This window comes from Nerophis lumbriciformis, linkage group LG28 (assembly GCF_033978685.3).
Source record: "Nerophis lumbriciformis linkage group LG28, RoL_Nlum_v2.1, whole genome shotgun sequence".
Taxonomy (NCBI): Eukaryota; Metazoa; Chordata; class Actinopteri; order Syngnathiformes; family Syngnathidae; genus Nerophis; species Nerophis lumbriciformis.
Genome location: NC_084575.2, coordinates 36381231 through 36395566, shown reverse-complemented (window position 1 = coordinate 36395566; position 14336 = coordinate 36381231). Strand labels below are relative to the sequence as shown.

General features: G+C 41.4%; 2 protein-coding genes across 2 annotated transcripts in view; one reads left to right on the top strand and one right to left on the bottom strand.

The window, feature by feature from the left end:
• The window catches only part of bco1l (beta-carotene oxygenase 1, like), a 9316-nt gene extending 3111 nt beyond the window's left edge, over positions 1–6205 (top strand). Inside the window, exons 4-11 of the mRNA XM_061924203.1 lie at positions 151–298; positions 1155–1305; positions 2407–2627; positions 2684–2950; positions 5502–5607; positions 5668–5762; positions 5833–5944; positions 6003–6205. Of these exons, the coding sequence (XP_061780187.1) occupies positions 151–298; positions 1155–1305; positions 2407–2627; positions 2684–2950; positions 5502–5607; positions 5668–5762; positions 5833–5944; positions 6003–6157 (1255 nt within the window). The 3' untranslated portion in view covers positions 6158–6205. The remainder of the gene's footprint in view (positions 1–150; positions 299–1154; positions 1306–2406; positions 2628–2683; positions 2951–5501; positions 5608–5667; positions 5763–5832; positions 5945–6002) is intronic.
• A 732-nt stretch (positions 6206–6937) lies between these two features.
• eif5b (eukaryotic translation initiation factor 5B) overlaps positions 6938–14336 on the bottom strand; it is a 31159-nt gene continuing 23760 nt past the window's right edge. Inside the window, exons 23-26 of the mRNA XM_061924192.1 lie at positions 12941–13105; positions 12726–12864; positions 12502–12663; positions 6938–7332 (exon numbers count right to left, since the gene is read on the bottom strand). Of these exons, the coding sequence (XP_061780176.1) occupies positions 7225–7332; positions 12502–12663; positions 12726–12864; positions 12941–13105 (574 nt within the window). The 3' untranslated portion in view covers positions 6938–7224. The remainder of the gene's footprint in view (positions 7333–12501; positions 12664–12725; positions 12865–12940; positions 13106–14336) is intronic.

Below are 14336 nucleotides of genomic sequence, written 5' to 3'. Positions count from 1 at the left end.
GTGCAACATTGTCAGCAGAGCACTGACACACCTGTGCAACATTGTCAGCAGAGCACTGACACACCTGTGCAACATTGTCACCAGAGCACTGACACACCTGTGCAACATTGTCACCAGAGCACTGACACACCTGTGCAACATTGTCACCAGAGCACTGACACACCTGTGCAACATTGTTCCCGACTTCACCGACAACAACCTGATCAACATCGTGCGTTACGGTCAGGACTATTTCGCCTCGTCTGAAGTCAACTACATGAACCAGATTGATCCTCTTACTTTGGAGACCATGGGCAGGGTGAGTCTGAGTCTTACTTTGGAGACCATGGGCAGGGTGAGTCTGAGTCTTACTTTGGAGACCATGGGCAGGGTGAGTCTGAGTCTTACTTTGGAGACCATGGGCAGGGTGAGTCTGAGTCTTACTTTGGAGACCATGGGCAGGGTGAGTCTGAGTCTTACTTTGGAGACCATGGGCAGGGTGAGTCTGAGTCTTACTTTGGAGACCATGGGCAGGGTGAGTCTGAGTCTTACTTTGGAGACCATGGGCAGGGTGAGTCTGAGTCTTACTTTGGAGACCATGGGCAGGGTGAGTCTGAGTCTTACTTTGGAGACCATGGGCAGGGTGAGTCTGAGTCTTACTTTGGAGACCATGGGCAGGGTGAGTCTGAGTCTTACTTTGGAGACCATGGGCAGGGTGAGTCTGAGTCTTACTTTGGAGACCATGGGCAGGGTGAGTCTGAGTCTTACTTTGGAGACCATGGGCAGGGTGAGTCTGAGTCTTACTTTGGAGACCTTGGGCAGGGTGAGTCTGAGTCTTACTTTGGAGACCATGGGCAGGGTGAGTCTGAGTCTTACTTTGGAGACCATGGGCAGGGTGAGTCTGAGTCTTACTTTGGAGACCATGGGCAGGGTGAGTCTGAGTCTTACTTTGGAGACCATGGGCAGGGTGGGTCTGAGTCTTACTTTGGAGACCATGGGCAGGGTGAGTCTGAGTCTTACTTTGGAGACCATGGGCAGGGTGGGTCTGAGTCTTACTTTGGAGACCATGGGCAGGGTGAGTCTGAGTCTTACTTTGGAGACCATGGGCAGGGTGAGTTTCAGGCCAACACTCCCACATTTGAAGGTGTGGTCTCCAAGGTGTGTTTGTTGTTCAGGTGAACTACAGGAAGCACATTGCTCTCAACTTGGCCACGGCACACCCGCACTACGACCAGGATGGCAGCACGTACAACATGGGCACGGCCATCATAGGCCTTGGCACACCCAAGTATGTCATCTTTAAAGTCCCAGCTGATGCTTCAGGTAGTCTCTTTTCTTACCTTAGCTGGGGGTCGGCAACCCGCTTGCGTCTCTTTGGCGCCACCCTCTGATTCTGATTCTGATTCTGATTCTGATTCTGATTCTGATTCTGATTCTGATTCTGATTCTGATTCTAATGGCTCCCTGGAGCTTTTTCCAAAATGTATGAAAATGGGAAAAGGTGAAGGACAAAAATATGACTTCTGTTGGAGGACAAACATGACACGGACCTTCCTAATTGTTACAAATGCCAGCGTTTGTCTCAAACATGCTTCACTGATGATGGCCAGCGCCGTTTTGTCCTACTAATTTTGGCGGTCCTTGAACTCACCATAGTTGTGTGGACTGTGACGCACCAGTTTGTTTACATCTACAACTTTCTCTGACGCTGCCGCAGAAAGACGTGGTTTATGCCACTCTTTTGTCTCATTTTGTCCACCAAACGTTTTATACTGTGCGTGAATGCACAAAGGTGAGCATTGTTGATGTTATTGACTTGTTGGAGTTATAATCAGGCATATTTGGTCAGTGCATGACTGCAAGCTAATGACTGCTAACATGCTAGCTGTATTGTGCTATATTTGTTGATCTCAATTCCACAGGAAGAAGACAGCATTTATTCCTTCTAAGACACTTTGCAAAAAGTTATGTCACCCTCAGAGAAGCCTCCATTTCCAGTGTTGTAAAAATGTGTAGAACAAATATTACATTTCAACATTTCTGTCAACAAAGATTGGCATCAGGCTACGACACATTTTAGATAGACACTTGCATCATGTGTTGTCTTCATTATAACACTTATATAAGACTTGTACAGTCATTTTGATAGTAGGCTAATATAGACACTTACATCATGTGTTGTCTTCATTACAACACTTATATAAGACTTTTACAGTCATTTTGATAGTAGGCTAATATAGACACTTACATCATGTGTTGTCTTCATTATAACACTTATATGAGACTTCTAATTATTGTGTTGTTGTTGTTGTACTTTTGGTCCAATGTGGCTCTTTCAACATTTTGGGTTGCCGACCCGTCTTAGCTGAAAGCTCACCCAGGGTGTTTCCACCTGGGTCCAGTGTGACTATATATTTCTTTCTTTAGGTAGTGCACAGAAAACACCAGCCCTTGAGAAGGTGCAACAGGTGGGCTCGCTACCTTTTCGCTCCACCTTGTTCCCAAGCTACTTCCACAGCTTTGGCATGACGGAGAACTTCATCGTGTTCGTGGAGCAGCCTTTCAAACTAGACCTGGTCAAACTGGCCACCGCCTACTTTCGTGGCATGAACTGGGGGAACTGTCTAAAGTTTGACAAGGATGACTCTGTGAGTTGAACACTATCACCGTCACTGCAACACAACTCAAACTCTGCTCTTTCCAGACCTGGTTCCACCTGATCAACCGCAGGACGGGGAAGAGACTTTCCACTCAATTCTACGGCGCTGCTCTGGTTGTGTTCCATCACATTAACGCCTACGAGGACGACGGCCACGTGCTGTTTGACCTCATCGCCTACAAGGACAGTAGTCTGTACGACATGTTCTACATCAACAACTTGAGACAGAATAGCAGTAGCTTCCTGGAGTCCAATGCCAGCTCCTCACCGCCCATCTGCCAGAGGTTCATCCTCCCACTAAATGTCAATAAGGTAAAATCCCAATGAGAAATGCTTGAGCATTTTCACACCATTCAGTATTCACAGCCTTTGCTCAATACTTAGTTGATGCACCTTTGGCAGCAATTACACCTCAAGTCTTTTTGAGTACGATGCCACAAGCTTGGCACACCTATCTTTGGGCAGTTAGGTTGGGAAGTGTTGGTTTTGATCCACAATGTCTCCCAGTTCCTTCATCTGAAGAACATCCCCACACCATGATGCTGCCTCCACCATGCTTCACTGTAGGGATGGTATTGACCTGAGTATGATCAGTCCTTGGTTTCTTCCAAACATGATGTCTGGCACACACACCAAATAGTTCAGTCTTTGTCTCATCAGACCAGATCATTTAGTTGTTCATGGTCTGAGAGTCTTTCAGGGGTATTTTGGCAAACATTTGAATAAGAAATGGCTGTGACAAAGTGACCATCAGGTTCTTGGTCACCTCCCTGACTAGACTAAGATGAATGCAGCAAAGTACAAAGACATCCTGGATGAAAACCAACTCTTGCCATCCAACCTGATGGAGCTAGAGAGGTGCTGCAAAGAGGAATGGGTCAAACTGCCAAAGGTAGGTGTACTAAGATGGTGGCATCGTACTCAAAAAGACTTGAGGTGTAATTGCTGCCAAAAGTGCATCGACTAAGTATTGAGCAACAGCTGTGAATACTATTGAACATGATTTTTTGTTGTTTTGGGGTATTGTCTGTATAATTTTGAGGACACAAATGTATTTATTCCATTTAAGAATAAGACTGTAATGTAACAAAATATGGAAAAAGTGAGGATGAATTATTTTTTATGACTTTTTCAATTTGTGTTACCTGTTCCTTTTATACTAAACCAAACAAAACGTAGCATTAATTCAACAGTTCTTGCTCACATGTTTGCTCCCAGAAAGGGCATATTTCTCTCAATTGTTGTTCACAATTCTGCTTTGTGAGCACTTCTCCTTTGATCATCCATCCATCTCACAGGTGTGGCATTTCAAGACTTATCCGATGGCATGCTCGTTGTACAAGTGTGCCACACCAAAAAGTACAATTTTACAGTGTAAAAGGTATGTGTTTGTTGTCCATAACATATCAGCTGCCTGTACCAAGACCCCACCACTAGTTGCAAAGCAACTGTTACAACAAAGATGGCAGTACTGACTGACGTGGCGGAGGAACAAAGACATGAACTGAAGGCCTTGGACATAAGACACCTTAGAGCTGAGCTCCAGAGGCAACTTAAGGCAGGCAAAGAAAGATGAAAAGTAACCAATTGTAGGGTGCAGCATCCATAGTGGTTAGCGGGTGACTGGTTGCAGACCATCTTGAGGGTGAAGATGCCAGATCGTGGTCCTGGGTTGATGTGGTTACATAGTCTGCACTTGTAAGGACAGCTTGGATGTACTGTCAAATTCTCTGAAACACTTTCAGGTAGAACATTGAACAAGGTCTGCAGTCAGCATGCCTTTTGAATCTTTGAATCCATGGCCTGAAAAAAACCCTGCACATTTTAGGGTGTCTTTATCATGGCCAGTCTAAGGTACACCTGTGTAATAATCAGCATCTTGATATGCCATAAAGTCAATGGATTATCTCGGCAGAGGAGAAATGCTCACTAACACAGCTTTGTGACAAACATGAGAGAAATAGGCATTTTGTGCACATAAAAGTTTTAGATCTTTGAGTTCAACTCATGAAAGTTGAGTCTCAGGCCAAAAGTTTGGACACACCTGGTCCTCATTCAATGTCTTTTCTTTATTTTCATGACTATTTACATTGTAGATTGTCACATCAAAACTATGAATGAGTTATGAACTTAACAAAAAAAGGTGAAATAACATGTTTTGTGTTCTAGTTTCTTCAAAATAGCCACCCTTTGCTCTGATTACTGCTTTGCACACTCTTGGCATTCTCTCCATGAGCTTCAAGAGGTAGTCACCTGAAATGGTTTTCACTTCACAGGTGTGCCTTATCAGGATTGATTAGTGGAATTTCTTGCTTTATCAATGGGGTTGCAAATAAAGAAAACACATTGAATGAGGTGTGTCCAAACTTTTGGCCCGTACTGTATTTCTCACTATATTTTTGTTCAGTGTTTCGGACTCGAACCTGAATGTAAACAGATGCATATTTTGGAGTTATATGAATACATGTGAAACCAGTGTAGTTGTATTTTAGTGCAACATAACCCAATGAATATGGTAAAGCTGGCTGAGAACAGAGAAGTGTGTTGTTGTACCACAGATGAACACAAAAGCTGCTATATTATTCTCTCATTGGGCATCGAGCAGGAAAGGAAAGGCAATAAATGACTTCAACTGACATTTTAGAAGATGATTTTCAACTCTCGCTGGACACTTTAAATGTGAATTAAGTTAGATTTTTTTGAACTGACTAAGTCCTAAAGTGAGGTTTATGAGGAGCTGGCTTATGTGCACATGTTGTTTTTAAAGGGCATTGTAAACCTCTTTAACAATTGGAATGCTTTGCTATGGTGCCAATTCTCTTTTAGCAGTCAGGCCAAATCATTCAGAGTGTTTGTCTTACAGGATACTCCAAAAGGAGTCAACTTGGTGACTCTGGCCAACACGACTGCCAAAGCAATCATGAAGGATGACGGTGCAATTTATTGTGAGCCGGAAGTTCTATTCGAAGGTCGGTGATAGCAGGTTCAATTTTGAGGGTACCGTGTTGAATACCATTGTACATGGTCAGGTCTGGAGCTTCCCAACATTAACTACAAGTTCAATGCAAAGAAGTACCGGTACTTCTATGGCTCCAGAGTGGACTGGTCACCGCAGCCCAACAAGGTGAAGGTTACTAAAGCAATGACATCACAAGTGTCTGCAACACTTCAAGACAACAACTTCCACCCCACAGATCATCAAGTTTGACACTCTGACCAGAACACATGTGGAGTGGCAACTGGACAAGTGCTACCCGTCAGAACCCGTATTTGTGGCGTCGCCCGGAGCGGTGGAGGAAGATGACGGTGAACATGATCTTGCACCAGACAACTTCTTTGTAAGCATTCTGTCACTTCTCTGCAGGTGTGATCTTGTCATCTGTCATCTCTCTGGATTCCAACATCTCACCATTCATGCTGGTGCTCAACGCCAAGACCTTCCAGGAGCTTGCACGGGCCGCCATCCCTGCCAGCGTTCACCTGGACCTTCACGGAATATACATCCCAAGCAGCAACTAATGTGGGACTTCATTTCCACACAATCAAGTGCAGAAACAGAACTTCCACATGACTTAGACAAACTTTAATGATCCAAGTCTAAATATCAAATTGAATGTGACGTGTTTACTATAATTCACAATAAACGCTTGCTTGTTTTCATGCTCTTGGTCACAACTTGTAGTTTTTTTTTTTTTTTTTGTTTTTTTTTTTAAATTAAATCAACATAGAAAAAAACACACGATACACTTTCAACTAGTGCATCAACCGAAAAAAAAACCTCCCTCCCCCATTCACACTCACACACACCCACTCACACAAAAGGGGTTGTTTCTTTCTGCCATCAATACTCTGGTTCCCACAACATGGACAACACTTCTGCAAGGGACACAACACAACACAACATGGACAACACTTCTGCAAGGGACACAACACAGTCCCTGAAGCACACTTGATTGTTTGTGCTGCTGGTCCACTAACATTTTCATTTAATTACTTTTTTTTTTCTTTCTTTCTTCTCCCCTATGTAATTATTTTTATATTGTTTACTTTCCCTTTTATCCAAGAACATATTTATTTATCTTATCTATAAAAAAAAATAAAAAAATTAAAAAAAAGGAAAGAAGGACCTTATCTTCACCAGACCCGGTTGTAAATGAAATTAGCTTCGTTTAAAGGTTGTTTTTTTTAAAAACCAGGTCCAGTCCAGACAATGTCCAAGTCGGGTCCAGCAACACACACCTTCATTCATGTATTCACTTGTAGTTTTTACTTGTCTTACTCACAAAAGGCACTCATAAGAAACTTTCACGACATTTTATTCCATCAGTAAAACACTTCCCCCACCCGCCAACATGGCAGAAAGCACACAGCAAAATATCAACTAAGAGTTGTCTTTGAGACTGATGAGCTGCTGCTTCCGTGTGTAGTCCCATGATGCACCCTGGCAGAGTGTTAAGGTAGCAACAGCAACCATGAATCCGGGAAGTGAAGAAGAAGAAGAACAGGCACGTTGGAATAATGAGAGTTCTCACAGAAAAGTCTCTTTTCTGTCATGATGAGAAAGGTGGAACTTGCTAGTTATGTGCTCAGATGATCTCAAAGGTATTCTTCAGTTCCATGATTAGCTGCCAGTCCGCCTTCTGCATCTCGTCTCGGAACCAGTTCTTCAGAGCGTCAATGGACGCTCGTGTGATCTGCAAACAGTGACGTGTCATCAACTCATTTTGCTCTCACACTAGAAAGGACATGATTGTGTGAAGGAGACTACAATTGTACAGTAAAACCACAACGATCTTGCAGTGACACTTCAGGACCATTCCACAGAATCAGTAACCTGACTCTCACCACATCCTTGTAGTTCACACAAGGATCTGGGCTCCAAGGCATTGCAGATAGCAACAAATAATGAACCAATCAGGATCGCCAGGCGGGATTTCATAGATATTATTACTATTACTGCCAAATATATTATTGTTCAGCATAACTCCATGTTGCACTGCATTCTCTTCCATGTACGCACTTCATCTTTCTATGAGCCAACACACGTTACGCATCAATCATACAGCCTGCTCCCAAGTCAAAACACAAAGGAAACAATCATTACATGTCATGCATTAGAAGCAAATATGTGCCAGAAACTGCAATTAGCCGTGCTAATGTTGGAAGACATTTCCTCAGTGTATCAGCATATTGAGAAGCAAATATGCACTGACACTAACCACACCCACATAGCTTTTATTTCTACTAAATACATATTTGCCCTGACACACCTGTATGTCCATGTAGCATAGCCTGGGCTAGCACTACACTAGGACCTAAGCACCATCACAGGAACGTACTCTCTCTGTTAGACAAGATCATAGGACAATGTAGTTTACATACCAAATGTCCATTTCCATTTATTACAAGTCATAAGAAAAGGTAAATGCCTATCAAGGAAGAAATTAGCAAGTTTGATGTCTGATGAAAAAATATTTAATGGTTTCCATCTTTCAAAGGCATCCCCGATACAAATCCTGGTTTTGTCATGAGCAAGTTGAGAATGGTAACTTTTAGATGTACTAAGGTCTGACATGTTTAGTAACTTTACCAGTGGCAGTAGCCAGACCAAGATGGTGGTGCGTAACTGACAACCAGGATGTGACACACTCATGGACTTTCTAATTGGTCAAAGGGTGGAGGGTGTGGCATCGAAATGAAAACAATAACAATATTTCGGGGCTGTAAATCTAATTTTGAAATGAGCATATCCCAGCTGAACAACCGTTACCAGTCTTAAAGGTATTCAAAAATAAGATGAATTATTAATGCCTTTTGACATATCAGGGCCATTTAATGATGACTTGACATGAAATGATTACATATGACTCCTTTAACGTGTCAATATCATTGTGTAGGATTGGTAAATATGGTGGAGTGACTTTGTTTTGAAATAATGTGTTTTGTCATTTGCTAGCTCACGACTTTTTTAACATGTCGTGGAACCGTGTCTCGGTTGGATGTGGGGATAAAGAATTCTTGGAAGAAAGAGAAGTCGACGGATGCCCACTTTTGGAATTCATTTTTAAGCACAAAGATTTGAGGAAACACTTTGGACTCTTTGTGACAGGAAAGTGATCACCTATGGTGACAAAGGTTGGATGTCAATGAAACAACATTGTGAGGGAAGCAAACATCCATCACTTCACTACTTCTACTACAAACCCCGTTTCCATATGAGCTGGGAAATTGTGTTAGATGTAAATATAAACGGAATACAATGATTTGGAAATCCTTTTCAAGCCATATTCAGTTGAATATGCTACAAAGACAACATATTTGATGTTCAAACTCATAAACATTTTTTTTTTGCAAATAATAATTAACTTTAGAATTTGATGCCAGCAACACGTGACAAAGAAGTTGGGAAAGGTGGCAATAAATACTGATAAAGTTGAGGAATGCTCATCAAACACTTATTTGGAACATCCCACAGGTGTGCAGGCTAATTGGGAACAGGTGGGTGCCATGATTGGGTATAAAAACAGCTTCCCAAAAAATGCTCAGTCTTTCACAAGAAAGGATGTGGCGAGGTACACCCCTTTGTCCACAACTGCGTGAGCAAATAGTCAAACAGTTTAAGAACAACGTTTCTCAAAGTGACATTGCAAGACATTTAGGGATTTCAACATCTACGCTCCATAATATCATCAAAAGGTTCAGAGAATGTGGAGAAATCACTCCACGTAAGCGGCATGGCCGGAAACCAACATTGAATGACCGTGACCTTCCATCCCTCAGACAGCACTGTATCAAAAACCGACATCAATCTCTAAAGGATATCACCACATGGGCTCAGGAACACTTCAGAAAACCACGGTCACTAAATACAGTTGGTCGCTACATCTGTAAGTGCAAGTTAAAGCTCTACTATGCAAAGCCAAAGCCATTTATCAACAACACCCAGAAACGCCGCCGGCTTCTCTGGGCCCGAGATCATCTAAGATGGACTCATGCAAAGTGGAAAAGTCTTCTGTGGTCTGACGAGTCCACATTTCAAATTGGTTTTGGAAATATTCGACATCGTGTCATCCGGACCAAAGGGGAAGCGAACCATCCAGACTGTTATCAACGCAAAGTTCAAAAGGCAGCATGTGTGATGGTATGGGGGTGCATTAGTGCCCAAGACATGGGTAACTTACACATCTGTGAAGGCGCCATTAATGCTGAAAGGTACATACAGGTTTTAGAACAACATATGTTGCCATCTAAGCGCCGTCTTTTTCATGGATGCCCCTGCTTATTTCAGCAAGACAATGCCAAGCCACATTCAGCACGTGTTACAACAGCGTGGCTTCGTAAAAAAAGAGTGCGGGTACTTTCCTGGCCCGCCTGCAGTCCAGACCTGTCTCCCATCGAAAATATGTGGCGCATTATGAAGTGTAAAATACGACAGCGGAGACCCCGGACTGTTGAACGACTGAAGCTCTACATAAAACAAGAATGGGAAAGAATTCCACTTTCAAAGCTTCAACAATTAGTCTCCTCAGTTCCTAATCGTTTATTGAGTGTTGTTAAAAGTAAAGGCCATGTAACACAGTGGTGAACATGCCCTTTCCCAACTACTTTGGCACGTGTTGCAGCCATGAAATTCTAAGTTAATTATTATTTGCAAAAAAAAATAAAGTTAATGAGTTTGAACATCAAATATGTTGTCTTTGTAGCATATTCAACTGAATATGGCTTGAAAAGGATTTGCAAATCATTGTATTCTGTTTATATTTACATCTAACACAATTTCCCAACTCATATGGAAACGGGGTTTGTAAATATTTGACAACATTTGTTATCATAATTATGTAATTTTTCTTAAATGTATTTGGAACTTTAAATGGAACTTTTCATACATTAAAACAAAAGCCCTCGAGCTATTTTCTGTAAATTGCATTTTTACAGAATTTATATGCAAGAAATTCCTTCCAAAGCATCTTAAAAATGTTAAAAATGCCCCTGATCCAAACTGATCATTTTCACTTGCTCTATTTTTTATCTCAATGGGATCCATGCCACTGTTTATGAAGGTACACAGACATATCGCCTGCTGTCAACTGAGCATCCTGTCCATCACATGAACAACACAGAATGATGGAGCAGCCCCACGGAAACGCTTTTCAGTAGATTCTTTTGTATTGTTTTTCAAACATTATGTCTTATCTAAAAGATTGTGTTTCTTGTTTAAAAGCATGTTACATGTTGAAATGGTGGTATTTTGGGGGAGACCAAGCACCAATGAAATGAATTTCAATGATCGACATTGATTTGTTGTTGTGAGTTACAAGCGCGGTCATAGAACCAATTGAGTTTGTAAGTTACCACTAATGTAGCACTCTATTTCATCAATTTCATGTCCCCAGGGCACAAATGGCACCGTTTCAGTGGAATGGACCTTTAGTACTCACAATGAGACATAAACTGTGTCTCAAATCGGCGGGTGCATCCTTTGCAGCGCACATTTGTGGAATGCTGACATCATCGCGGTGCGCGAACGCCGTCCCAATTCAAAAAAGTTCCTTTGAATCTGGTCGACAAATGTGTCTTTATTTGCCATCAGCAGAAAGGTGTACACATCACATCCTTTCATATCCCGAGATCCTTTGCGCGCTCAATTCTGAAAACATTTTTCAACATGGCGGCTTTATGCGACTTTAAAGTATAAGTATAGCTTTATTTATTCATTTCAACCAGACATGTGCAGCTGGGATGTCAGTAGTGATATACATTTGTGTAAATTAGGACTATCGTAATGTTGAGCAACCTTCGTGCTATTTGACCCTCTCTTTACGAGGTAGAGCCATATGTCGGGCCATTGCAGACGGAGCTTTTTTCATCGTTTGGAAGTAAAGCTTGACATCTTTTAATTTGAATTTTTTTAGACCGCAAGAAAATGAATGAATTATGTTCTATTAATGTGTGGCCGGAATAGTGAAGTATAGTAAACTTGTGCATCAATGTACCAATATTAGTTATTGTGGTTTTTTTATTCACATTTGCAAGTTATTTGAAAATGTTTACTTCTATTAATAATTATTGTGATCTTGTGTTTAACTTTTCTGTTTTTGTTGTTGTTGCTGTGCAAAATAATCAAGGAGGACTTGGACAAAAACAGTGCAAAAAGATATGGCAAAACAAGTAAATAACAATTTGGACGGTAATTTAAAAACAAAGTATTTTCATAACTTATATAAATGAATAAACTAATGTGCTGAAACTGTAGTTGTTGTGATTCATTTCCTCTACCTTCATTGCAAATAACTATATGATGATGATAATATTATTATGCTATTGTTACTGGCTATAATGCAAGCAACTGGACAATTGTGATTCACATATTAATAAAGTAACTGCTAAATGAGATCATGTGATGTTGCTGTATGATGGATGGTGAGGACTCTTTCTGGGACAACTTCTGTATCGTCTGCGTGTTTTCAAAGGTACATGGCCGACTACAATAATCATTCACAAGCGTAAAAATAAATCCGACATGATCTAATAATTAAGAATAACAGCTTTGGAATGACAACCATCTCAGTCGGCTCTAACCGCAGAAAAATCAGACGGCGGCTGTGCCGGTAGATCTTAGCAGCTTCCTCTAAAATAAGGTAAAGGACCAAGAGAACACACAAAAAAATATTCAACATTCTTACCTTTGCCATTATTCAAGCTCACGCGACTGAGCAGCAGATACAAGACGTAAATGTGAGAGCGGGGACAAGTGACGTAACCAGGAAGTGTCCCAGAGGCTAGATCAATTCCTATCGCTGCTGGAGGACTCTGGCTAGGACCCACACATGGGCTGGGTCCTTGGAAGGATTTGAGACACTTACCTTGCTGACTAAAATGTCGGTGGCCTCAAAATGGCGACCATACATCTTGGGCGACTCTCCAGGAATGGGTTCTATCTTGATGCAGAGCTCCTGACCTTTTTTGGCGCTATCGACTGTCTTATGGTTGATCTCGATGCTGGTGACCACACCAATGTCTACAAACTGTAGCACACAAACATGTCATTAACAGGAATCGACACACAACCAAAGCTGAGGGCACTCACCCCTTTACTGGGAACGCACAGTGGTGTCCCTTGCCGTAGAACACCAGCTTCTATAGACACACCCATTACGATTGGGTCTCTGGAATTGAAGATGAACTGAGGAAGAATGCGCAACTTTGCAGGAAACACGGCCACATGCCTGAACACACACACACACACACAACTGTCAACCAACAGCCACACACGGATGGTGAGCAAGCAAGGTGTGCACTTACTTGAACTCTTCCTGCTTAGCTTTCTTGTAGTCGTCACGGTATTTGGTAAAAGCATCAAAAAGATGGTAGATTATTTCAGCCGAGAAGATGCGGACACCAAGGCTGTCAGCCATTTCCTGGCTATCCCTCTCCACTTTCACATCGAATGCCAGAATTGTAGCGTACCTGTCGAACAGCCACAACATAAATGCAATTAAATGATATTATTTTGCCACTGAAAACATCCACAGATTGAGAGCGTGCAAGACCTGTATTGATTGAAAGTCTACACTGGAAAAACTGACAATCTCACTAAGTATATACTGGATTTGAAATTTATACTCAAAATATCTCAACAAGTAATCTACTGAATAATATTTTTTCAGTGAGACATACAAACTTGTTTTTAGGCAAAAGATCTTTTGAGGGAGAAAAACACTACTTTTGAGCATCACACGTTTGTAATAAGACACAAAACTTCACAATACTAGTAAGCAGAGGTGTGGACTCGAGTCACATGACTTGGACTCGAGTCAGACTCGAGTCATGAATTTGATGACTTTAGACTCGACAAAATGTAAAAAGACTTGCAACTCGACTTAGACTTTAACATCAATGACTTGTGACTTCACTTGGACTTGAGCTTGAGCCTTTTGACTTGACATGACTTGCCACTTTCCCCAAAATCCAAAGCTTAAAAAGTTATTTGTGAGCGCTCCGTATTTTTAATTTTCTTCGTCTGTGTCTTATCAGCGCACACATCAACACACATACAGTATGAGATGAGATCAATGAGATAAGGTAAGAACAGGATAGAAATCGCTGTGGAACTAGTTACAATGCAATATGCCATTGAAATACAATGTTAACACTTTTGTGCAAATAAGTACAGTTGCACTTGTTTTTTCAAATGCGTTTATTCTGTAAAGGAAGGAGTTACATGTTTAAAATGACTGGTTAATAGTGCTATTTTGAAGTGCAATGTCACCACTATCTTTTTCCCTGCAATTTCAAATGCACTTGTTTTAATAAATAAATACAGTGTTTTAAAAGTATACACAATCTGTGTAAATATATTAGTCTGTGGTTAAAACGACTTGAAAGGACTCGAAACTCAAAATGCAGGACTTGGGACTTGACTTGAGACTTTCCAGTCTTGACTTTGGACTTGACTCGGACTTGCCTGTCTTGACTCGGGACTTGACTCGAGACTTGAGGGTAAAGACTTGAGACTTACTTGTGACTTGCAAAGCAATGACTTGGTCCCACCACTGCTAGTAAGTATAGCTAATAATTTATTTATTTTTTTGCCTATTTTAAGATCACTTGTAGGTGTTTAAAGCTTAAATGTCTTATTTCAAAAAATCTTACCGAGACCATTTTGACTCGTTCCATTGGCAGATTATTTTGTTCATTA